The following is a 26,430-nucleotide window of genomic DNA, read 5'->3' as shown; positions in this document are numbered from 1 at the left end:
AAACAAAGAAAACATGCACAAATATGATTATTGCACATAATATTACTACACTTACACTCATCCTATTTTAAAACACCAACACTGTGGGTTTAATTAATTTCATATTACTTCTATATTTCTTTTTATGCCTTCCTAGGGTTATAGATCTAATTAGTAGATTCCTTCCAGGGGTTTCACTAGTAATATTTTTGAATCTTCTTGGAGTTGTGTAATCTTTACAAATCCACAAGTAAAACAATGCCTTCTCCGAATAGCTGGGATTACAGGATCTGAGTTGTAGACTGTTGGGGCCTTGGTTGATTTTTCCAAAGTGATTCAGATCTAAGTCATTGGTTAGCAGTCAAGTTGAATTTTCTATTTAAGGGTTAAATTTCACTTAGTTACTAAAATTTAACTTATTTCCAAAAAATGCATTCCACATTGACTTCACAATAAATTTTCTTTACAATCTGGTGTCTCTCCACTAAATGTATTCTTTGTAAAATGTTGCTTAGGCAACATCACATACCCTTTGTTTATTACTGTGTTATATTGACCTGGTCTGTTAGTGGAACATCCGTGTTGCTGTTCTTTCTACACTTGTGCTGTGTAGACCCCCTCTCCACAAGCTTTGAGCAATCATTCCTATTCTTGGTGCAATTCCTACTTTTTCTGGCACTACTTGGCTTACTCACAGTTCTATGTGTGAAAACCAACTATATATCCTGTTATATTCATCCTTCCATATAACTGCCGTTTGTCGTTTATATTGACTTTTCTTTCTCAAAATCATAATGAACTCAGGGTCTTTCAATAACTCTCTTGTTCCATTTAACCATAATTTTATTTTCCTTTTGATGCTCAAATATGTAATCACAGTTTGGCCAGTAGGAATCCCTATAGCCAGATTCCTTTGTCCTTCTAGCACGGTCACTGACATTTTTGAAAGGATCCTAGTTTTCTGGTAACAGCTGGATATTTCACAGCTGTTTTGCGCTTCCTGCTCTGTGAACTGGAATCAGGTTACTTCCAAGGATTCCTCTTTTTTCATAGTGGGGAACTGGAACATAGACCAGAATCTAGGCACTGGGGGTACACATGAAAGTTAGCAGTGGATCAAAGGGCTACTATTGGGTGGTTGAAAAAATCTGCCTTTTTGAGGTTATGGGTTCCTACTGATTTTTTTCCAATTTGACATACATGCTTTTGTCCTCTAGTTTTCTTATATTATGAGATTGTATCTGCACTGACCACAAGCATCTTGTTGTAGGAAGAAAGATTCTATTTGGGGAGGGGAAATGTTTATTTAGATTGCTGACAGGTTGATGGAAAGATTCAAATGAAGATCTGGGCACTGGGGAGTAGCATCAATGTATAATCTGTCTTCTAGAACCCTCTTTCATTGCTAGGACTCTAGTCAGCTCACTCTTCTCTTCACGTACCCTGTGCACTTCAATAATTTTATTCTATAGTATGCCAGAGATTGCAGCTAAGGGGAATGAGTGCCATTCTTACTTCATCTTGTCTGGATCCTTCCCCACACCCAAGCCCTCCCTCTTCTCTTCAGGGTCTGACAAGCCCATGAGGTCACTGAGGCTGCTTCCCCATAGCCTTATGAAGGGCCTGGAGTCTGCTTTCTGTTGTGCTTGTGGTTAACAGAGATGGCCAGATCATGTTTAAGTTGTTTGTCCCAAATATTGGAAACTTGAAACTTTTCCAGAACAGTCACTTTGCCGTATGTGGAAAACTCAAGTATAGATGACTTTCCTGGATGAAGATGCCTACATAAAGCAGGCCTGATACTGTTTTTTTTTTTTAACATCTTTATTGGGGTATAATTGCTTTACAATGGTGTGTTAGTTTCTGCTTTATAACAAAGTGAATCAGTTATACATATACATATGTTCCCATATCTCTTCCCTCTTGCGTCTCCCTCCCTCCCACCCACCCTATCCCACCCCTCCAGGCGATCACAAAGCACCCAGCTGATCTCCCTGTGCTATGCGGCTGCTTCCCACTAGCTATCTACCTTACGTTTGATAGTGTATATATGTCCATGCCTCTCTCTCGCTTTGTCACAGCTCACCCTTCCCCCTCCCCGTATCCTCAAGTCCATTCTCTAGTAGGACTGTGTCTTTATTCCTGTCTTACCCCTAGGTTCTTCATGACATTCTTTTTTCTTAAATTCCATATATGTGTTAGCATACGGTATTTGTCTTTCTCTTTCTGACTTACTTCACACTGTATGACAGACTCTGGGTCTATCCACCTCATTACAAATAGCTCAATTTCGTTTCTTTTTATGGCTGAGTAATATTCCATTGTATATAGGTGCCACATCTTCTTTATCCATTCATCCGATGATGGACACTTAGGTTGTTTCCATCTCCGGGCTATTGTAAATAGAGCTGCAATGAACACTTTGGTACATGACTCTTTTTGAATTATGGTTTTCTCAGGGTATATGCCCAGTAGTGGGATTGCTGGGTCATATGGTAGTTCTATTTGTAGTTTTTGAAGGAACCTCCATACTGTTCTCCATAGTGGCTGTACCAATTCACATTCCCACCAGCAGTGCAAGAGTGTTCCCTTTTCTCCACACCCTCTCCAGTATTTATTGTTTCTAGATTTTTTGATGATGGCCATTCTGACTGGTGTGAGATGATATCTCATTGTAGTTTTGATTTGCATTTCTCTAATGATTAATGATATTGAGCATTCTTTCATGTGTTGGTTGGCAGTCTGTATATCTTTCCTGTAATTGATATCTAGTCTCATAGCATTGTGGTCGGAAAAGATACTTGATACAATTTCAATTTTCTTAAATTTACCAAGGCTTGATTTGTGACCCAAGATATGATCTATCCTGGAGAATGTTCCATGAGCACTTGAGAAAAATGTGTATTCTGTTGTTTTTGGATGGAGTGTCCTATAAATATCAATTAAGTCCATCTTGTTTAATGTATCATTTAAAGCTTGTGTTTCCTTATTTATTTTCATTTTGGATGATCTGTCCATGGGTGAAAGTGGGGTGTTAAAGTCCCCTACTATGATTGTGTTATTGTTGATTTCCCCTTTTATGGCTGTTAGTATTTGCCTTATATTGAGGTGCTCATATGTTGGGTGCATAAATATTTACGATTGTTATGTCTTCTTCTTGGATCGATCCCTTGATCATTATGTAGTGTCCTTCTTTGTCTCTTCTAATAGTCTTTATTTTAAAGTCCATTTTGTCTGATATGAAAATCGCTACTCCATCTTTCTTTTGGTTTCCAATTTGCATGGAATATCTTTTTGCATCCCCTTACTTTCAGTTAGTATGTGTCTCTAGGTCTGAAGTGGGTCTCTTGTAGACAGCATATATATGGGTCTTGTTTTTGTATCCATTCAGCCAGTCTGTGTCTTTTGGTGGGAGCATTTAGTCCATTTACATTTAAGGTAATTATCGATATGTATGTTCCTATTCCCATTTTCTTAATTGTTTTGGGTTCGTTATTGTATGTCTTTTCCTTCTCTTGTGTTTCTTGCCTAGAGAAGTTCCTTTAGCAGTTGTTGTAAAGCTGGTTTGGTGGTGCTGAACTCTCTCAGGTTTTGCTTGTCTGTAAAGGTTTTAATTTCTCCATCAAATCTGAATGAGATCCTTGCTGTGTAGAGTAATCTTGGTTGCAGGTTTATCTCCTTCATCACTTTAAATATGTCCTGCCACTCCCTTCTGGCTTGCAGAGTTTCTGCTGAAAGATCAGCTGTTAACCTTATGGAGATTCCCTTGTGTGTTGTTGTTTTTCCCTTGCTGCTTTTAGTATGCTTTCTTTGTATTTAATTTTTGACAGTTTGATTAATATGTGTCTTGGCGTATTTCTCCTTGGATTTATCCTGTATGGGACTTTCTGTGCTTCCTGGACTTGATTAACTATTTCCTTTCCCATATTAGGCAAGTTTTCAACTATAATCTCTTCAAATATCTTCGCAGTCCCTCTCTTTCTCTCTTCTTCTTCTGGGACCCCTATAATTCGAATGTTGGTGCGTTTGATGTTGTCCCAGAGGTCTCTGTGACTGTCCTCAATTCTTTTCATTCTTTTATCTTTATTCTGCTCTGCAGTAGTTATTTCCACTATTTTATCTTCCAGGTCACTTATCCGTTCTTCTGCCTCAGTTATTCTGCTATTGATCCCATCTAGAGTATTTTTCATTTAATTTATTGTGTTGTTCATTACTGTTTGTTTCATCTTTAGTTCTTCTAGGTCCTTGTTAAATGTTTCTTGCATTTTGTCTATTCTGTTTCCAAGATTTTGGATCATCTTTACTATCATTATTCTGAATTCTTTTTCAGGTAACTCCCTATTTCCTCTTCATTTGTTAGGTCTGGTGGGTTTTTATCTTGCTCTTTCATCTGCGGTGTGTATTTCTGTCTTCTCATTTTGCTTATCTTATTGTGTTTGGGGTCTCCTTTTTGCAGGCTGCAGGTTCCTAGTTCCCGTTGTTTTTGGTGTCTGTCCCTAGTGGCTAAGGTTGGTTCAGTGGGTTGTGTAGGCTTCCGGGTGGAGGGGACTAGTGCCTGTGTTCTGGTGGATGAGGCTGGATCTTGTCTCTCTGGTGGGCAGGTCCACGTCTGGTGGTGTGTTTTGGGGTGTCTGTGGACTTATTATGATTTTAGGCAGCCTCTCTGCTAATGGGTGGGGTTGTGTTCCTGTTTTGCTAGTTGTTTGGCATAGGGTGTCCAGCACTGTAGCTTGCTGGTCGTTGAGTGAAGCTGGGTGCTGGTGTTGAGATGGAGATCTTTGGGAGATTTTCGCCGTTTGATGTTATGTGGAGCTGGGAGGTCTCTTGTTGACCAGTGCGCTGAAGTTGGCTCTCCCGCCTCAGAGGCACAGCACTGACTCCTGGCTGCAGCACCAAGAGCCTTTCATCCACATAGCTCAGAATAAAAGGGAGAAAAAGTAGAGAGTAAGAATTAGTAGAAGTAGGAAGAAAGAAAGAAAGGAAGAAAGGAGGGAAGGAAGGAAGGAAGAAGGAAGAAAAGAAGGAAAGAAGGAAAGAAAGAAAGAAAGGAGGGAGGGAGGGAGGGACGGTGGGAGGGAGGGAGGGAAGGAAGGAAAAAAGAAAAGATAAAGTAAAATATAATAAAGTTATTAAATTAAAAAATAATTATTAAGAAAAAAAATTAAAAAAAAACCAGACGGATAGAACCTTAGGACAAATGATGGAAGCAGAGCAATACAGACAAAATCTCACACAGAAGCATACACATACACACTGACAAAAAGGGGAAAAGGGGAAAAAAATCATAAATCTTGCTCTTAAAGTCCACCTCCTCAATGTGGGATGATTTGTTGTCTAAAGGAGGGAAGGGAAGAAAAGAAAGAAAGAAAGGGAGGAAGGAAGAAAGAAAGAAAGAAGATAAAGTAAAATAAAGTTATTAAAATTAATTATTAAGAAAAAAACTTAAAACAAAAAAACGGATGGATAGAACCCTAGGACAAATGGTGGAAGCAAAGCTATACAGACAAAATCTCACACAGAAGCATACACATACACACTCACAAAAAGGGGAAAAGGGGAAGAAATCATAAATCTTACTCTCAAAGTTCACCTCCTCAATTTGGGATGATTCGTTTTCTATTCATGTATTCCACAGATGCAGGGTACATCAAATTGATTGTGGAGCTTTAATCCGCGGCACCTGAGGCTGCTGGGAGAGATTTCCCTTTCTCTTCTTTGCTCTCACAGCTCCCAGGGGCTCAGCTTTGGATTTGGCCCCGCCTCTGCGTGTACGTCTCCGGAGGGCGTCTGTTCTTCGCTCAGACAGGACGGGGTTAAAGGAGCCGCTGATTCGGGGACTCTGGCTCACCCAGGCCGGGGAGGGAGGGGCACGGCGTGCGGGGCGGGCCTGCGGCGGCAGAGGCGGATGTGACGTTGCAGCAGCCTGGGGCTCGCCGTGCGTTTTCCCGGGGAAGTTGTCCCTGCATCCCAGGAACCTGGCAGTTGCGGGCTGCACAGGCTCCCCGGAAGAGGGGTGTGGATAGTGACTTGTGTTCGCACACAGGCTTCTTGGTGGCGGCAGCAGCAGCCTTAGCGTCTCATGCCCGTCTCTGGGGTCTGCGCTTTTAGCCGCAGCTTGCGCCCGTCTCTGGAGCTCCTTTAAGCAGCGCTCTGAATCCCCTCTCCTCGCGCACCAGGAAATAAAGAGGTAAGAAAAAGTCTCTGGCGTCTTTGGCAGGTCCAGACTTTTCCCCGGACTCCCTCCCGGCCAGCTGTGGCGCACTAACCCCTTCAGGCTGTGTTCACGCCGCCAACCCCAATCCTCTCCCTGAGCTCCGACCAAAGCCCGAGCCTCAGCTCGCAGCCCCGCCCGCCCCAGCGGGTGAGCAGAGAAGCCTCTCGGGCTGGTGAGTGCTGGTTGGCACCGATCCTCTGTGCGGGAATCTCTCCGCTTTGCCCTCCGCACCCCTGTTGCTGAGCTCTCCTCCGTGGCTCCGAAGCTTCCCCCCTCCGCTACCCGCAGTCTCTGCCCGTGTGTGGAAACCCTTCTTCCTTCACAGCTCCCTCCCACTGGTGCAGGTCCCATCCCTATTCTTTTGTCTCTGTTTTTTCTTTTGCCCTACCCAGGTACGTGGGGGAGTTTCTTGCCTTTCGGGAGGTCTGAGGTCTTCTGCCAGCGTTCAGTAGGTGTTCTGTAGGAGTTGTTCCACGTGTAGATGTATTTCTGGTGTATCTGTGGGGATGAAGGTGATCTCCGCGTCTTACTCTTCCGCCATCTTCCCCTCGTCCCTGATACTGGTTTTATTCGCACAAACCCAGGCGAAGTGGAGACCATAAATTGCGTATAAATTTAATTATGTGGAGAATTTGTTCGTGGGCTTTATAGTGCTGATGGAGTTATGTCGTGCAGAAAACTCTCAGTATATGGTCATTTATTGATAGCAGTCCTAGGAATCATTGCTTATCTATCCTGGATCTGATACAGTGTATCAAATACAGAAAGTGGTATCTGCAACATGTTCCTAAGAACATTGTGCTCAAATATCAGAGTGCTTATAGGCAATTTCAGTAAAGTGAGTGTATTAGTTTTCAATTGGTGTGTAACACATGACCATGTACTTAGTAGCTTATTATCTCACAGTTTCTGTAGTTTAAAAGGCTAGGCACGGCATACCTGGTTTCTCAGCCCTAGGTCTTACTGGACTGAAATCAAGGTGTTGGTCTCACCTGGGGCTCAAGATCCTCCTACAAGCAGAACTTGTAGCTGTTGGCAGAACTCATTTTCTTGTGGTTGTAGGACAGTGGTCCCGTTTTCCTGCGGGTTGTCAGCCAGTGACTATTCTCAGCCTTTAGAGCCTGCCCCCCATTTCTGTGCCGTGTGGCCCCCATAGGAAGATCACAGCATGAAATGTTGGCTTTCTTCCAGGCTAGCCAGATCACACCTCTGACTTTCTCTTCTGCGACCAACAGAGAAAATGCTCTGCTTTTAAAGAACTCACCTAAGGGGCTTCCTTGGTGGCGCAGTGGTTGAGAATCTGCCTGCCAATGCAGGGGACACGGGTTCGAGCCCTGGTCTGGGAGGATCCCACATACCTAAGAGCAACTGGGCCTGTGAGCCACAATTACTGAGCCTGCGCGTCTGGAGGCTGTGCTCTGCAACAAGAGAGGCCGCGACAGTGAGAGGCCCGCGCAACGCGATGAAGAGTGACCCCCACTTGCCACAACTAGAGAAAGCCTGGGCACAGAAACAAAGGCCAACACAGCCATAAATAAATAAATAATTTTTTTTTAAAAAAAGAAAGAACTCACCTGATTAGGTCAGGCCCACCCAGGGTAATCGCCCATTTGCCATATCACATAATGGAATCATGATGTGATATCTCAACATATTCACTCTCAAAGGGGAGGGGATTATTCAAAGGCTGGACATTGGGTGTCACTGTAGAATTCTGCCTGTCACAATGAACTTGTAGTTTAAAAATACTTTTATGATAGCATTTTATGAATATATGTGTTTATTATTTTTGTGTCAAGATTGCTGGGTTTTTAAAATAAATTTATTTTTATTTTATTTATTTTTGGCTGTGTTCAGTCTTCATTGCTGTGCACAGACTTTCTCCAGTTGCAGCAAGGGGGGCTACTCTTCATTGCAGTGTGTGCACTTTGCATTGTGGTGGCTTCTCTCAGTAGTTGTGGCTCTTGGACTCTGGAGCGCAGGCTCAGTAGTTGTGGCACACTGGCTTAGTTGCTCCGCGGCATGTGGGATCTTCCCAGACCAGGGTTCAAACCCGTGTCTCCTGTGTTGGCAGGCAGATTCTTAACCACTGAGCCACCAGGGAAGTCCCTGATTGGCTCCTTTGTTTTTTTTTTTCTTTTTCTCAGCCATACTTTATAGTTTCTGTGTACAGATATTGCACATATTTTGTCAGATTTATCAGTAAATATTTTAAATTGTTTGAAGCTGTTGTAAATTGTGTTTTTAAAATTTAAATTTCTGATTGTTGTTAGTATCTGGAAATACAAATGAATTTTGTATATTGATCTTATATCTTGTACCCTTGATAAACTTATTAATTCTAGTGTTTTTTTGGGGGGGGTAGATTTCATTGGATTTTCAACAGAGATGATAATGTCTTCTGTGAATAAAGTTGGTTTTATTTCTTCCTTTCCAATGTAGATTTTTTTTTTCTTTTTTCTTGCCTTGTGGCATTGTCTGGAACTTGTAATACAGTGTTGAGTCAACATAATGAGAGTGGACATCCTTGATTTGTTCCTGTACTTAGGAGAAAGGCATTCAGTTTAATAGTTACTGTGGATTTAGAATCCAGGGCGCCTTAGCTGGGTGCCTGTGGCTCAGCGTGTTGTATGAGGTTCCAGTCAAGCAGGAGGCTGGGGCTGTGGTTGCATTTGCAGGCTCAACTCTTGTGGTTGTTTGCAGTCCTCAGTCCTTCCATAAATGTGCCTCTCCACAGAGCTGCCTCCTAACATGGCAGTTGGCTTTTGCCTTGGGATAGTGATCTAAGAGAAAGGGAATAGGACTGAGAGTGTACCAGCGCAGAAACCACAGTTTTTTTATAATCTTTTCTCAGAAGTGATAGCCCATGATTTCTGCCATATTCTGTTTATTGGATATAAGTCAACAAATACAACCCAAACTCAAGATCTGTGTACTAAGTAAGAATGTGACTATCTGGAAGTGGCTATCACTGGGAGCCATTTTAGAGATTGCCTGACATTGTATACTAAAATGGTGAATTACACATTTTAGAGTGTTAAGCCAACCCTGCGTTCCTGGGATTAATACTACTTTTTCATTATTTATTATCCTTTTTATATATTATTGGATTCAACTTTTTAAAAATTGCCAATAAGTTTTGCATCTTTATTCATGAGAGAAATTGATCTGTAGTTTTCTTCTAATGCTTTTGTCTGGTTTTGGTGTTGGAATGATGCTGGCTTCATATAGTGAGTGGGGAAGTATCCCCTTCTCTTTAATATTTTGGAAGCATTTCTGTGGAATTGATGTTATTTTTTTCCCTTAAATGTTTGGTTTACTTCACCAGTAATGTTGTCTGGCCCTGGCATTTTCTTTGTGATAACATTTTTGGTTACACTTTTAATTTCCTTAATAGACATAGGTAGACATAGGACTATTCAACTTATCTATTTATTCTCAAGTGAGCTTGGGTTGTTTTCATCTTTCACGGAATTTGCTTCATCTAAGTTGCTGAACCTATTGGCATAAAGTTGTTGATGATACCTGTGGAATCTGTAGTGATGTCATCTCTCTCATATCTGTTATTGGCAATATAAGTTCTTTACCTTTCTGCTCTTATCAGTCTGGCTAGAGGAGTATCCTTTTTTTTTTTTTTTTAATCTTCTCTGAAAACTAGCTTTCAGTTTCATTGATTTTCTTTATTGTTTTTCGTTTTCTATTTCATTTATTTCCATAATGATATTTTTTCATCATTTTAATTCTCTGCTTATTTTAGGTTTTAATTTCCCTTCTTTTTCTAGTTACTAGTATTTGAAGGTGTAATCTTATTGATTTGAATTTTTTTCCACTATATGCATTTACCATTATAAGTTTTTCTACAGCTAAAGTACTATTTAAGCTGTATCTGCCATTTTCATATTCTGTTTAACTATTTTCATTTAGTTCAAGATACTTTCTAATTCCCCTTTTGTGTTGTTTAGTTTCCAAATATTTGCTGTCTTATCTTTTAAAGTACTTTTTTCCCTCTGGCTCCCTTTTAAGATATTCTCTTTATCACTGGTTTTAAGCAACTTGATTTTGATGTGCCTACATGTTATTTTCTTTGTATTTCTTGTGTTTAGGGTTCTTTGACTCCTCAGGTTCATGTGTTTATATTTTATAGTTATAATTCAGTTGTCTCAGTGGTGTGGGTGGTTTCGTATCCATATCACATCTATTGCCTCTTGCTTTCACATCTGTAAGAGAAACACGTGAACTCTTGAGTGAAAATTGAGTGAAACACGTCAGTGCATCTAATCTTGTGATAAATTGTTAGTTTTTGATCATGACTAGAGGACTCTGCCTTAAGTCTTTTAAAGATATCTTCAGCAATTTTGTGGTATGCTAAAAGGTGTGATGATATCCTTCTTATTTGATTTAATTAAAGTTCAACCTATGCTTAGTAGTTGAGACACACTCATAGGACAGAGTTGATGCTTAATATTTAATGAAAATTTTTTTGTTTGTTTCAAAAACTTAAAAGACCTTAATTTATTATACATACTTTCCCGCTTTAGTATTTTCAAAAATTACGTTGTCAGACATGTTAATTATACAATTCAAACAATATAGGGGTATGTAAAAAATAAGTGAGCTTACCCTTTATCCGTTCAGTTCTACATATCTGGCGGTATCTTATGTTAACACTTTGGTGTGTTTCCTTCTATACCTTTCTATGTGCTCATACATACACATACAAATATCTATATGTCTGTATGTATATTTGTATCTATATCTATCCATACACATATGTTTCTTTCCGATATGGAATCATCTTATACGTATTACTCAGACACTTCATATGTTTACTTTAACAATATGGGGTTTTCTTAGATACTTTCTGTTTTCCTGCCTTCTTAAATAAGGATATGGAAACTTTTCACGAGAAGAAAAAAAAAACTTTAAAAGCATTTTCAGAGTTGTCTTTTCTCTAAACAGCATAATAAAGTAACCTAGCTTTACAGGCAAGCTAGAGGCCATAAAATTACTTAAAAAGAAAAACAAAGTCTCCAGAATACAGGGAGAATGAAAGAGTTAGAACGTAAAGTGGAAAACAAGGAGCAAAAGTCAAAGAGACTGAAATAAAATGAGAGAGGGGGGCAGACTATGCAGTAAGAGAATGAATGAAGTTGAGAAGGAAATCGGGGTTTAGTGAAGTAATATGAACAAAATAAAGTGAGAGAGTGGCATGGACATACATATACTACCAAATGTGAAACCGATAGCTAGTGGGAAGCAGCCGCGTAGCACAGGGAGATCAGCTCGGTGCTTTGTGACCACCTAGAGGGGTGGGATAGGCAGGGTGGGAGGGAGACACAAAAGGGAGGGGATGTGGGGATATATGTATACGTATAGTGGATTCACTTTGTTATACAGCAGAAACTAGCACACCATTGTAAAGCAATGATACTCCAATAAAGATGTTAAAAAAAAGAAAAAAGAATAAACATTGTTTTCAACTTTTACTATCTCTACCTTTTAGCCTTTTCATATGCTCCATTCTAGTTTGGAGATGAAATCAAGATTGGGATAGATTTTAAACATGTATTCAAGCATTAAAGTGTTGACGAACATAATGACTTTCTCTAGCTGTGTTAGCTGCTTCCATGGTGGCGCATCAGTTAAAATGCCCATCTGATTTAGTTCAGCTGTTTTTGTTTGTTTGTTTGTTTGTTTTAAGGCAACTTATCCAACTTTTAATGATTCAGAAATAATCCCAGTTGCAGTCAGATGGTAAAATATGTGACAGAGTTCAAGAACCACCCTAGGGCGCTAGCAGTAGAGACCTTAAGCTTCCTGTTTTAGGGATAGCAATTTTAGTGTCAGCCCTAAGTGAGTATAAGCAGAATGATTTTGAGGAATTTTTCATATTGAGGTTTAAGCTAGTGTAGCTTTTAAACTGTGGCCTTTCAGGGTATTTCCTGGAATCAAAATTGGCATGCTTTCTAGGATAACAAATCAGCATGTTTAGTGATATTAAAGTTTCAGTGGAGAGGTTGAGTTTAATTTCTTTTTTTTCCCAGATATGTGTCACAAAGATGTCTACACGGAACTGCCCGGGAATGGACTCAGTGATCAAACCCCTGGACACAATTCCTGAGGATAAAAAAGTCAGGGTTCAGAGGACACAGAGCACTTTTGACCCATTTGAGAAACCAACTAATCAAGTTAAGAGGGTGCATTCTGAGAACAATGCTTGCATTAACTTTAAGGCCTCCTCCACTGGCAAAGAGTCTCCTAAAGTTCGGCGGCACTCCAGCCCCAGCTCGGTAAGTGCAGTCTTGGTCACTTATCAGTGGGTGAACAGAAAAAGTGTCCCTCTTTTTTTTTTTTTTTTTTTTTTGCGGTACGCGGGCTTCTCACTGCTGTGGCCTCTCCCATTGTGGAGCACAGGCTCCGGACGCGCAGGCTCAGCGGCCATGGCTCACGGGCCCAGCCGCTCCGCAGCACGTGGGATCTTCCCGGATCGGGGCGCGAACCCGTGTCCCCTGCATCGGCAGGCAGACTCTCAACCACTGCGCCACCAGGGAAGCCCAAAAGTGTCCCTCTTATAATAGCGGCATGCTGTGCAGGAAGACAGCAGGTGGCTTTATCAGTACATTATTATGCATTGTCTCCTTAGGTGGTTTAATGTTTTTGGAAGAAAGAGCGCAGGCACGCGCAAGTGCCAACTATATACAGACTCTTTATTCATAAGCACCCAACAAGCAAATGAGAAATGATTCAACTTATTTTGGGAAAGATTATTTTCTTTCTAGTTGTTTCTAGTTAGAGGAATTTATAATTAAAAATCCTTTGCTATTTTGAACGCCTGGAGAGGATGTTTGAACTTCACTGTGTTTGCGGGCAGTAAGGGTCGTTTTGAATTTGGCAGATTCACAAAGAATTTCATTCCAGGGCACATGTTAGAATGTGTTCACTTGTCTTACTCCAGTTTGTTCTCATTGTCAATAGTCTACAAATTACGAGCTAGACATTGAAACTGATCTTAAAGAGAAATCCTTTTCATCACAGTGAAATTTTCTACGCCCAAACTATATCAAAGCAAGTCTTGCCTTTGGACCCAAGGAGGTATAAAGTTCTGAGGTGATTGCTGCTTTTTGACTGTAGAAGTTTTACTGAAACTCATATTTCCAAGACTGGCCTGCATTTAACATTGTAAAAAAAAAAACTTATGATCTTTTGAAATTAAGTAATTTTCTAATTTAACCCACACTTAAGAACTTCTTGACATAGATGGTCTAAGAGTTTAAAGGGTAAGTGAAGAAAGCTAAGAGAATTTTGATTCTGTCATCTTGCTAAGAAACATATTCCATTTCACAAATTTTAAATATTAAATTCCATGAGGGCCGAAACAGAGCAAGAGATGTCAGCTGCTAGGAGAATATTGACAGTTTAATTCAGTTTAATTAAAGTGTATGATACCTCACAAATCTTGTGTCACATTTTCTTGTTAATGAATCGAAAATAAATTCGTTAATGCAACATTTATGAGGAGAATTGATTATCTTGGCTTTCCTCAAATTGGCCCCTGTAATCTTGTCTATGATTGCAAGGTAGTGTCCATTTAGGTCACAGATACAGCACTAACTCCTGGGAGAACTTTTAGATTTAGTATCATTTAGAAGAAATGAAAAGAATCATTGAAGAATAATTAAGCTTCTGTAATGGAAAGAGAATTACATACATTTTACTATATAGTTATCTTAATATTATTATATGTCAGTCTATGTGATATATAGAAATTGGCACTTGAGATATTGCAACGAAGCATACTTATACTAAAAAATTATTCACTGTTTATATGAAAATCAAATTTAGCTAGTTATCCTGTATTGTACCTGCAATCCTAGTTATTATCCAGTGGTACATTATTTCTTTTGTTACTCAAATTGTTCCTGCTTTGGTCACTGGGAGCTCTTTTAGCTTGGCCCCTGTGTCCTTTTGAGATGCCTTCATCCCTTTGTTTTTTGAACACTTTCTTACTTTCTTGTCCTACAAGTTGCTCTTGACTTACACTGTGTTTTTCCAGCCCCAGACCTCGAATCAGCCATTTCTCCAAAGATCCCTGTCTCCTTTGATTGAAGAGTGGTATTTAGAAACTAAGACTGGGTGCTGGGTGTTCTTACTGCTACTGGGGGTCATCAAGTCAGTGTGTACATCATAGTATGAATAATAACAGTGGGATTTTTAATATTTAATAAGGAGTTAATTAAAATACTTGTCAAAGAAAGCTGAGACTTGTCTGATGCGTTCTGTATTTCTCTTTGTATTTATTCATTTATTTTATACTGGAGTATAGGTGATTGTTAACAATGTGTCAGTGTCAGGTGTACAGCAGAGTGATTCAGTTATACATATACATGTATCTATTCTTTTTCAAATTCTTTTCCCATTTAGATTGTCAGATAATATTGAGCAGAGTTCCCTGTGCTATACAGTAGGTCCTTGTTGGTTATCCATTTTAAATATAGCAGTGTGTACACGTCAGATAGGAGAGGACTCAGGGAGCATGGCAGTGGTGTAGGGTTAGAAACCCCTTCATATAATTAGAGAGAGCAACTAGTGCAGTAAAACCAAAACCAATGGATAACATCAACAACAAATATAGGTGACGAGGTTTCTCCATGAACCTCAAACTAGGAGTGAGGGGAACAAACCATGAACAATTTTAAGAACCATGTGGTATCAGAAAGTGAGAGGGAGGAAGCTCAGGGAAGGCCAGGGGACTAGGGCCTACTCTCAGATCCAGGAAACCCCAAAATTGCCATCAGGTACGTACTGGTGGCTCATTGGGCCATTCTTAGGACAGCAACAGCACCTGGGTGGGGACTTGGATGGCACCTGTGAGTGCATGAGTGCACAGAGACCATGGGGTGTCTGCTGGTCTTCCTCCTGTGACTTCCCTAGAACATCAGATTGAAGCACCTTTTCAGGACAAAGCCCTGCACTGAGTAGAAAGTGCTGGAGTAGACTTCTGTGCAGGGAAGGTTCAGTAAGGCAAAAGGGAAAGAGAAAGTCCAGAAAGAAGTGTTGAAGTGAAACAAATGGGGAAAGCTCAGTGTGTGTGAGATTGTCATTTTTTTCTTTTTCAATTCATGGAACAGAGAAAAGAATTTCATTCCATAAAGCTAGAAAAGCTATCTTGGCCATATGCCTCTCAAATTACTGAAAAATTCATTTTACTGAAAAATAACCAATAGAAAAATTATTGGTTGAATCCCATACAAAACTATGAAAAAAAGGGAGAGAGAGTAACGAGTAGCATACCATCTCTACAGATAATGAAAGCAAGCTAGAGGGGGGCAAAATTATCGTTATTGCAGACTTATGATGATATATCTAGAAAAACAAAAAGAATCAGTGGAAATACTACAAACAGTGAGAGAAGTTAGCCAAATTGCAGGTTATAACATTAATATACAAAACCCAATAGATACCATTATAAAAACAAATAAGAATTAGTGTTGAAAACTGGCAAATAAATCAAATAACTAAGCATTTATTTTCAGTGATTTCTATATGAAATTCACCTCATGGTAATCTAGTCATTGATGAAGGGAAATTTCTCTTTTAGGAGTAATCCCACTAATAAATCAAGAAAGAATAATAGATTTAGGAATCACCATTTGGCAACCCCTGAAGAATTAATACATCTAGGCAAAGATTATCAATACCTGCTAACATCCTCAAAAGAGGGACATCCAGAGGTTATGATGTCCTCATGGGAGTATGCAATAACCACCAATAGAATTAAGCCTGAATCTGAACAAGTCTCTAGATGTAACTACCTGAGTTACAGGGTACAAAGGAACACATCGAGATGGGATTTTCTCTGCTCTATTCCTATCCCCAAGTATGTCTACCCTACTTTTTGGCTTTAATTTGTATACAGTATTTACAATCTTAAGATGATGTAAATACTGTTCTTAGTGAGATCACATAGTGTACTATGATTAACTTTCTTTCCTTGCAAAAATTTTTGATTTTCCTAGTTATAATTGCCTCTTCTTTTCATTTGTTCATAATTAATACAGTTAATTAATAGAATTTTAATCACAAATTGAGGCCTCAAACTATTTGATAAAACTAGAAAACTCCTCTGAAATAAATCAGAATCAGATAATCTGTCAGTTTTTCTTCCCCCTGAAATTTTCCTTGTGGTTCTCCATTGTCCTAATCCAATCTGGACTGGTTGATCTCCAAATTGCTGTCAGGAGACGTCCCTTCATTCCTCCAAAGCTGATGGACCAATCTAGTTTTGAGGATAGGTAAGCCTAGCTGCAGTTTGTTTCCTGAGATGATCAAGATGGGGCTCAATGCCTTTTTTATGCTTCATTTTTTTGTTCAGTCTTACTGTTCATCCTGGTTTTCATTATGCTTGATGTCCTAATTCTGAGCCTCTCAAGTTCAACCTCTTCAGAGAATAAACCTCTGCTGGGATCAGGGATAGGCAGACACCTGACTGGGAGAGTCTAGGGGAAAGGACCTGTTCCTTAAATCCACTCTAACTTATCATTTTGGTTTTAGCCCCTCCTTAAAGTTCAACTTCCAATTCTTGAGTGTTTCTGGGATTCTGAAGTATGAATTGACTTAGTTCTTACTGGTTTCTACCTTTAGTCATCATCCTTGTCAGTGACCTCCTGTCCATTTGTTTCCCATCTCAAAATTTTTGTTTGTATCTTGTCTTCAGTCTTCTCCTTATTCATTTTATTTGCCCTTCTGAGTTATAACTTAGTACTGTCATTTTAGTACAGATTGGTAAGGGGGAGAGATAAATACTTGTATTCAAGCCACCATGTTGAACTGGAAATGTCCACTGTTTCTCTCCTATCATATTAACTTCCTTTAGATCCTCTTTCCTGAGAGTTTCTTATTGGGTTTACCCTTTTCTGATCCAATCTGGGATGTCTGTCTTGTATATCAGGGCGCTTATATTATTTTGTGTGGAAAGTGCTTTGCTTCTTTTCATTTTGGGAACTTTTGCTTCCATTCAGTATGCCCTGGAAAAAGGTCTTTGCTCTTTCCTGATCAAGCTGGAAATAGTTTCTTTTTCTCTTTTAGCACGATGCTACAGTATTCTGTTTTATTCTGAGTCCTTTCTGTCTACTGCCTTTTTGTTCTCTCCCCTATTGCAGTGACGGGGGAGGGGGGGATTTTATTATACTCTTTTTCATGGAAAGACTATTTTCCTTTCGATTCCTCATTGGGCTGAAAATGGACGTGGTTACACTTCTTGTGCAACACCATTTTACATCCTGTCCAGCAGTGTATGGGTTTGATCATTTCATACTCAGTGGCATGAGAGTTTTATGACATAGGTTTTGTTATTTTTAAAGATTTTTTAAAGGCTGATAAGCATCAAAGGAAACCCTTTACCTAAGGGCAACCAGGATTAATGTTATAGCTTTATTTTATTGTTATTTCTTTGAAAGTATTAGTTATCTTGAATAGGCTCCAAGAGTACAGTTGAGAAGGAAGGAGAAGATGAGTAGCAGTGTGGCAATCCGGCCCCTGTTTTGGTGAGGAACTCAGGGTAGTCACTCTTGTTTCTTGGAATGCTGTGGTAGGAACTACTGTACAATATCACATCTTCCCAACTGTGTGTACATCTCTCTGCTGTTCACATACTGGTCGTGTCTATGTGAGGAGTCATGCCTCAAATCAAGGAATCAAGAGTGCCTTGGCCTCAGTGACCATCACAATCATCTGGACTTCCTGATTTTGTCCAGACGGTGGCACTTCAAAATTCAGGCAGAATGTAAAGAATGTGATTTTATTTAAATTGGTATATTTCAAGAGGTGTTTGACAGATCCTATTTGTTTCAGATGATTTTTGAGTGCCTACTCTTCCTGGGCCTAGTCCCTGGGTCATAATTAGCACTGTCACTGACAGGACAGGCTTTTGCTCCCCTTTTCCTACCATCTCCTCCGACTCAGCTGTGCCCTTCAACAGCGAGAACTATGGGCAGTGCTGTAGGAGAGTCTCGCCTGTCTTGCTGGCCCAATTTAGAAGGGATTTCATTGAGCTGTGCTTCAAGAGACCATATTTTCAGAAATTCAGGTTTAGATTAAGGTCCTCTATACATTCTGTAAATTTCTCCAAATTTACCTCTCTTCCTTACCAAAAAAAAATGCATCCCATGACAGTCAGGCTCAATTTGGAGAGAGAGGAGGATGGTGCGGACTTGAAAATGAGAGGCCCGCTTCAGTCCTCAGATGCTCATCCTTGGGGATCTCATTTTGGCATTGCTTCCTTCTTGTGGGGACTAGCCGCTTGTCAGGTTGTTAGCATGTGTGGTGGTTGGGTCTCTCCCTCTGTCTAGATCTAGATCTATTTTGTAACCAAGTTATCCATCAACTATGAATTATCTCGGTGTGGCTGTGTCTAAAAGGGTTAGAAATGCAGGATGATAGAGCCTGTTGTGAAGATCAAAGGCAGAAGAAAAATTAGCCCAGGAAGGTTTGACTTCAAAAATCCTTGTTGTTTGATGAGGTCAGATAGTTCTGACTGAATCCTTCCCACCTTACCCTCACACCCACTCTCACAATTATTAGTATAATGTGATAGAGAAGTGGTTCTTATTTGTGGTTTTCCTACAATTCAGGGGGTCATCAACAATCTTAAGTAAGGGGTTATGTATGAAGGTTAAAGTAAATTTTCAATGAATTCAGTGTAAAACTGTTGACATTCTTGTAACCATATTATGGTATCATTATAGTGAACACTGAGGTATACTCATGCAGTTTATAAAAATTGACTAAAAAACCCCATCCTTGTTTCTAGGAGTGGGGTTTCAGTGGACGATAGACAAGCATGACTTAATAACTCCTCCATTTGGGTGGGAGTTAGGTCTCCATGGAAAGCGTCTGCCAATGTAGTAGTGGTAAAGAAAATATGTTCTCAATTCCAATCAACTTGGCTTGAATTGTAACTCTGCCATTAGCTGTAGGATCTTAGATGAGTAACTTTACTTCTCCAGTCTTAAATTCTTCATGTTCAAATAGGAACACTAATAGAACCAACCTTAGGGTGGTGTTATAGGGATTAAACTTAGGTGATGTATTTAAAGTGATAAACTCAAAGCATGGAACACAGTAAACACTTGATATTAGCTGGTTGTTTCTGTTGATTGCACAAACAATGAATTGGAGCACGCCAGGAGCATCTCCTTCAGGGCAGGGTGACAAACACCATTCAGCTGGAATATTATCTTGGCTTTTTCATTATCCATGCCAATGTTCCCCTCCACTGGTCCAGACAATTGACAGTTCTCTGTACCTTTATTCTGTTAAAAAAATGTATTAACATTATCTCATTAAATTCTACATCTTCTTGCAGTTAGTGTCTGTTAATAATTGCTGATTAGCCCTCTGTATTTCCATTTCTCTAAAGTGCTGTCTCAAACCTGCAGTCTAAGTAGGGAAGTGGTAAGCAGAGAATAGTGGCTCCATAAATCTGTTTCCCATCCATGCATGCACCTGACATCAAAGAGCCAAAGATAATGTTAGGGTTGACTACCTATTGGCTTGATCTAGCATCTTTAGTTAAATGTGATGATTTAATAAAGTTGCAAGAAAAAAGAAAGGCAAACCAAAGGCCTGCACTTCAATTATCAAACAAAATAGGACCTCTCCTTCTGAATTATTCTTAGTCATTTGATTGGAAGGATTTTATTATTGGCCTCTTTAAACACTTGGCATTTAGCTTCCTTATTTATATGCATAATAATTACAGATCAGAACATTTCTGTATATTTAAAATAGGAGGCGAACTTTACAAGAATCTAACTCTTAAAGCGCAGACTATCTCATAGACATGTCCTGTTCCATAGACCCATTCTTTCATTGACTAGAATAACTTTCAGAGAGGCATTACATGTGTGTGATTCTTCTTATTTTACAGATCTGTAACTTACAGTATATTTCCACAGTGTGTACATATCAGTTTCAAAGGCAGATCACATTGACTGTTTTTCCACTAAATGAGACAAAATATTAATTTTCTGCCATCACATTGTTAATAGGATGTACTTTAACGATGGCAGTTAATACCTCCAAATCATTCAGTTAGATGCCATTAGCATCTCTTTATTTTTCTAGTGGATAAATGGGATATATTCTAAAAAAGAGTATTATCCTTGCTTTTCTAATTTCCTCAATTCAGTTTCTTCAGGTAGTAATTTTAGTATGGTCTAAGTCTTAAAATGATTACATAAGCTTATATAAGGCAGTTTACGAAGAGTAAAATATATCATTTTTAGAAAATTATTTGTGCCTTTCTAGGAAGAGAAAATAATAACTTCCTAATCTATTACCAATTTTGTGTGATTGTGTCTTGTCCTTGCTGTAAATACGCATTAGCAGTTTATCTTCTAATAAGACTAAACAGGTCATTTTCTGCTGCTGCTTTTTTTCTTTAATTTAGATTGAATTTATTCTTAAAGGAGCACAAAAGCAAACATACAGACTTCTCATTATGATTTTAAATAATTTAGAATGGAACTGTGAACACAATATTTTCCCCATTGAAGATCATTTTATACTGAAGTTTAATATAGGTTTAAAAATTTCTATTTAAAACTTGGGCTCAGGAGGGTGATGGTAAAGTGCGACATTCACAAGCTGTTTCTTGGTGATGAAAAATGCATGAGAACGTAACCCACACAGGACTAGTCAGGCTCTTTTGAATGTAGTTTTCCATTAAGTTTTACTTGATTCAACTCAACACATGGTTGGTACTTCACAAGTTTCTTGAAGAAAAGAATAGGTAGTCCATTGTCTATTAATTCCTTCCTACAGTGTCCCTTGTTGTTCTTTTTCTAGCTGCAGTTAAATGTCTAAAATCATAATACTTTCAACCTTTCTTCTCTTCTAGTATGTGCACATTTATTTAAATTTTATTTTATGTATTGATTTAGCTGCATCCCATGGGTCTTAAAATGTCATGTCCTCAGTGCCACATATTTATTTATGAATTTTCAATTTTGATTTTCTTTTTAACCCATATGGCTAGACTATTTAGTTTTCCTTTTATTCTTAATTTTTAATTTATTGCATTGTGTTCAGAAAAAGTAACTTGAAATGTTTCTTCAGTTTTGAATATTGAGGTTTTTTTGGTGGCCTAATCTATGGCCATTTTTTGTGAATGTTTAATGTGTACTTGAAAAGAATATATATTAATATACGTATTAGGTTAAAATATTAATTCTACTATTCAAGCCCATATATCTCACTTATCGGTCATTTGCTTGCTCTGTTGATGTCTGAGTGATGTATGCCTGTCTCCCATTATCACTGTGGATTTGACAATTTCTCATTTTATTGCTACCAGCATTTGTTTCATACACCACAGAACTATGTTGTTTGGCTCATACTAGTTTGTGATTATTAAATTTCTTGGTGGATTTTAATGGGCTGTACTAATTTAATCTATTTGCTGTTTTGTAAATTCTGTCTTCTCTGCCATCAGTATTGCTATAATGCGTGATTTCGCAAAAATACCTTTTTTTGCTATATTTTCCCTTTTATTTTCAGATTTACTCTTTTGTCTTAATTTTTTTTTTGTCTCTTCTCAATAGCGCATTGCTAGATGTTCTTTGTCTTTCCAATCTGAGAACTTTATATTAATAGAGAAATTTTAAAATTTATATTTATTGTAAACATTGATATATTTGGACTTAACTTCCTTATTTTGTGATTTTCTACTTTATATGCTTTCTTACTGAGTATGCCCCTTCTCTAACTCTCCCATCCCTTACCATCTTCCCCCTTCTTCCTTGCACTTTTCCATTCTTTCCTTCCTTAATTTGTTTGGGATTTGTACATCATATTTATTCTAGTAATTACCTTTTAAGTGTTAAGAAATACACTAAAATTTATGAATGTGGAGTTAATCAGTATCTGCAGTCTGTCCTTAACAATCCAATAAATCCCAACATGCTTTTATTCTCTTTTTCTACTGTTATTTGCCTTCCTGCACTTCACCCATCACTCCAACTATATCTTATAATGAGATAAAATGGAATTTTATACCTATTTTCTTCCTGTAGGTGGTAAAACTGCAACGTTCCCATCCCAAATGAGGAACTATCTTGAGTATTAGTAATCCAAAACCATTTTCCCTTTTCATTTTAAAAGTATTGCTTAGTTGTCTTTTTTTCAGCCATTGTTGTGTATAAAAATATTATGCTTGTTGAATACTTTTTCTGTTTAGATGTAACCTCTCCCTAGAGCTTTCTGGGAAAATTCTGTTCAACCATTGAACTTTTTCCTTTTTCAGCTATGTACGTTCTTTTAGTCACTGACCATACATGTTTTATTTCGCTGATGAAATATTTAATCTCTAAATCTCTGTTTCTTTTCAAAGGATGTAATATCTTCTTAAGTCTCTAAGATACTGGCTATTGGGCTTCCCTGGTGGCACAGTGGTTGAGAGTCCAACTGCCAATGCAGGGTACACGGGTTTGTGCCCCAGTCCAGGAAGATCCCACATGCCGTGGAGCGGCTGGACCCATGAGCCATGGCCGCTGAGCCTGCGCGTCCGGAGCCTGTGCTCCACAATGGGAGAGGCCACAACAGTGAGAGGCCCACGTACCGCAAAAAAAAAAACAAAACACTGGTTATTTTTATTCAAAGTTATTATTACTTTTGCAGTGTCAACTCTCTTACCAGGGTTTAACTCATTTGCCCATTGAATTTTAAAATTAATTAATTAATTAATTTTGGCTGCGTTGGGTCTTCATTGCTGCGCACTGGCTTTCTCTAGTTGCAGCGAGCAGGAGCTGCTCTTAGTTGCTGTGTGCAGGCTTCTCATTGTGGTGGCTTTGCGTGTTGTGGAGCATGGGCTCTAGTCGCACAGCCTTCAGTAGTTGTGGTGCACGGGCTTGGTAGTTGTGGCTCGTGGGCTCTAGAGCACATGCTCAGTTGTCGTGGCTCACGAGCTTAGTTGCTCGGCGGCATGTGGGGTCCTCCCGGACCAGGGCTCAAACTTGAGTCCCCTGCATCGGCAGGCAGATTCTTAACGACTGCGCCACCAGGGAAGTCCCTGAATTTTTTTTTTTTTAATAGAGTATGGTTGCTTTACAATGTTGTGTTAGACTCCACTGCACAACAAAATGAATCAGCCATACACATAAAGATATCCCCTCCCTTTTGGACCTCCCTCCCATTTAGGTTACCACAGTGTGCTAGGTGAGTTCCCTGTGCTATACAGCATGTTTCCATCAGTTGTCCATTTTATACATAGTGTCAATAATGTATATGTGTCAATCCCAGCCTCCCAATGCCTCCCACCCCACCATTTCCCCCCTTGGTATATGCATTTACATATACATATACATTTGTTCTCTACGTCTCTGTCTCTTTGCTTTGCAACTTAGATCATCTATAACATTTTTCTACATTCCACATGTACGCGTTATCATATAATATTTGCTTTTCTCTTTCTGACTTACTTCACTCTGTATGACACTCTCTAGGTCCATCCACGTCTCACAAATGACCCAGTTTCATCGCCTTTGTTTTTTAGAGTTAGGATATACCTGATATCTTTATTTATTTATTTTTTAAAGATCTTTATTGGAGTATAATTACTTTACAGTGGTGTGTTAGTTTCTGCTGTATAACAAAGTGAATCACGTATACATATATGTATATATCTCCCCATATCTCCTCCCTCTTGTGTCTCCCTCCCACTCTCCCTATCCAACCCCTCTAGGTGGACACAACGCACTGAGCTGATCTCCCTGTGCTATGCGGCTGCTTCCCATTAGCTATCTAGTTTATATTTGGTAGTGTATATGTGTCCATGCGTCTCACATGTGTCCATGTGTCTCACTTCATCCCATCTTACACTTCCCCCTACCCGTGTCCTCAAGTCCATTCTCTAAGTCTGCATTTTTATTCCTGTCCTGCCCCAAGGTTCTTCAGAACCATTTTTTTCTTTTTTTAGATTCCATATATATGTGTTAGTGTATGGTAGTTGTTTTACTCTTTCTGACTTGACTTCACTCTGTATGACAGTCTCCAGCTCCATCCAACTCACTACAAATAACTCACTTTCATTTCTTTTTATGGCTGAGTAATATTCCATTGTATATATGTGCCACATCTTCTTTATCCATTCATCTGTCGATGGACACTTAGGTTGCTTCCATGTCTTGGCTATTGTAAACAGAGCTGCAAAGAACATTGTGGCACATGACTCTTTTTGAATTATAGTTTCCTTAGGGTATATACCCAGTAGTGGGATTGCTGCATGATATGGTAGTTCTATTTTTAGTTTTTTTAAGTGTTTTTTTTTTTTTTTTTTTTTTGCGGTACCCGGGCCTCTCACTGCTGTGGCCTCTCCCGTTGCGGAGCACAGGCTCCGGATGCGCAGGCTCAGCGGCCATGGCTCACGGGCCCAGCCGCTCCACGGCATGTGGGATCTTCCCGGACTGGGGCACGAACCCGTATCCCCTGCATTGGCAGGCGGACTCTCAACCACTGCACCACCAGCGAAGCCCTATTTTTAGTTTTTTAAGGAATCTCCATACTGTTTTCCATAGTGGCTGTATCAATTTACATTCCCACCAACAGTGCAAGAGGGTTGCCTTTTCTCCACACCCTCTCCAACATTTTTTGTTTGTAGATTTTTTGATGATGGCCATTCAGATCGGTGTGAGGTGATACCTCATTGTATTTTTGATTTGCATTTCTCTAATTGTTAGTGATGTTGAGCATCCTTTCATGTGTTTGTTGGCAATCTGTATATCTTCTTTGGAGAAATGTCTACTTAGGTCTTCTGCCCATTTTTGGATTGGGTTGTTTCTTGTTTTGATATTGAGCTGCATGAGCTGCTTGTATATTTTGGAGTTTAATCCTTTGTCAGTTGCTTCGTTTGCAAATGTTTTCTCCCATTCTGAGAGTTGTCTTTTCGTCTTGTTTATGGTTTCCTTTGCTGTGAAAAACCTTTTAAGTTTCATCAGGTCCCATGTGTTTGTTTTTGTTTTTATTTCCATTTCTCTAGGAAGTGGGTCAAAAAGGATCTTGCTGTGATTTATGTCATAGAGTGTTCTGCCTATGTTTTCCTCTAAGAGTTTGATGGTGTCTGGCCTTACATTTAGGTCTTTAATCCATTTTGAGTTTATTTTTGTGTATGGTGTTAGCGAGTGTTCTAATTGCATTCTTTTACATGTAGCTGTCCAGTTTTCCCAGCACCACTTATTGAAGAGGCTGTCTTTTCTCCATTGTATATTCTTGCCTCCGTTATCAAAAATAAGGTGACCATATCCGTGTGGGTTTATCTCTAGGCTTTCTATCCTGTTCCATTGATCTATATTTCTGTTTTTGTGCCAGTAGCATACTGTCTTGATTATTGTAGCTTTGTCGTATAGTCTGAAGTCCGGGAGCCTGATTCCTCCAGCTCCGTTTTGCTTTCTCAAGATTGCTTTGGTTATTCGGGGTCCTTTGTGTTTCCATACAAATTGTGAAAATTTTTGTTCTAGTTCTGTGAAAAATGCCATTGGTAGTTTGATAGGGATTGCATTGAATGTGTAGATTGCTTTGGGTAGTATAGTCATTTTCACAGTGTTGCTTCTTCCAGTGCAAAAACATGGTGTATCTCTCCATCTGTTTGTATCATCTTTAATTTCTTTATCAGTGTCTTATAGTTTTCTGCATACAGGTCTTTTGTCTCCTTAGGTAGGTTTATTCCTAGGTATTTTATTCTTTTTGTTGCAATGGTAAATGGGAGTGTTTCCTTAATTTCTCTTTCAGATTTTTCATCACTGGTGTACAGGAGTGCAAGAGATTTCTGTACATTAATTTTGTATCCTGCTACTTTACCAAATTCATTGATTAACTCTCGTAGTTTTCTGGTGGCATCTTTAGGATTCTCTATGTATAGTATCATGTCATCTGCAAACAGTGACAGTTTTACTTCTTCTTTTCTGATTTGGATTCCTTTTATTTCCTTTCTTCTCTGACTGCTGTGGCTAAAACTTCCAACACTATGTTGAATAATAGTGGTGAGAGTGAGCAACCTTGTTTTGTTCCTGATCTTAGTGGAAATGGTTTCAGTTTTTCACCATGGAGAACGATGTTGGCTGTGGATGTGTCATATGTGGCCTTTATTATGTTGAGGTAGGTTACCTCTATGCCTACTTTCTGGAAGGTTTTTATCATAAATGGGTGTTGAATTTTGTCAAAAGCTACATTTTGGAAGTGTTTGA

At 39.1% G+C, this 26,430-nt stretch overlaps 1 protein-coding gene across 4 annotated transcripts in view; it reads left to right on the top strand.

Moving 5' to 3' along the window:
* CDK14 (cyclin dependent kinase 14) overlaps positions 1-26,430 on the top strand; it is a 609,402-nt gene that overhangs the window by 158,427 nt on the left and 424,545 nt on the right. For all 4 annotated transcript variants that reach the window (XM_060020565.1, XM_060020564.1, XM_060020563.1 and 1 more), the window contains one exon: positions 12,238-12,483. In XM_060020565.1, the coding sequence (XP_059876548.1) occupies positions 12,253-12,483 (231 nt within the window). In that variant the 5' untranslated portion in view covers positions 12,238-12,252. The remainder of the gene's footprint in view (positions 1-12,237; positions 12,484-26,430) is intronic.

The sequence above is a fragment of the Delphinus delphis genome, chromosome 9 (genome assembly GCF_949987515.2).
Source record: "Delphinus delphis chromosome 9, mDelDel1.2, whole genome shotgun sequence".
NCBI classification, from domain to species: domain Eukaryota; kingdom Metazoa; phylum Chordata; class Mammalia; order Artiodactyla; family Delphinidae; genus Delphinus; species Delphinus delphis.
Note: the sequence above shows the minus strand (reverse complement) of the source record. Positions and strands in the feature narration are given on the sequence as shown.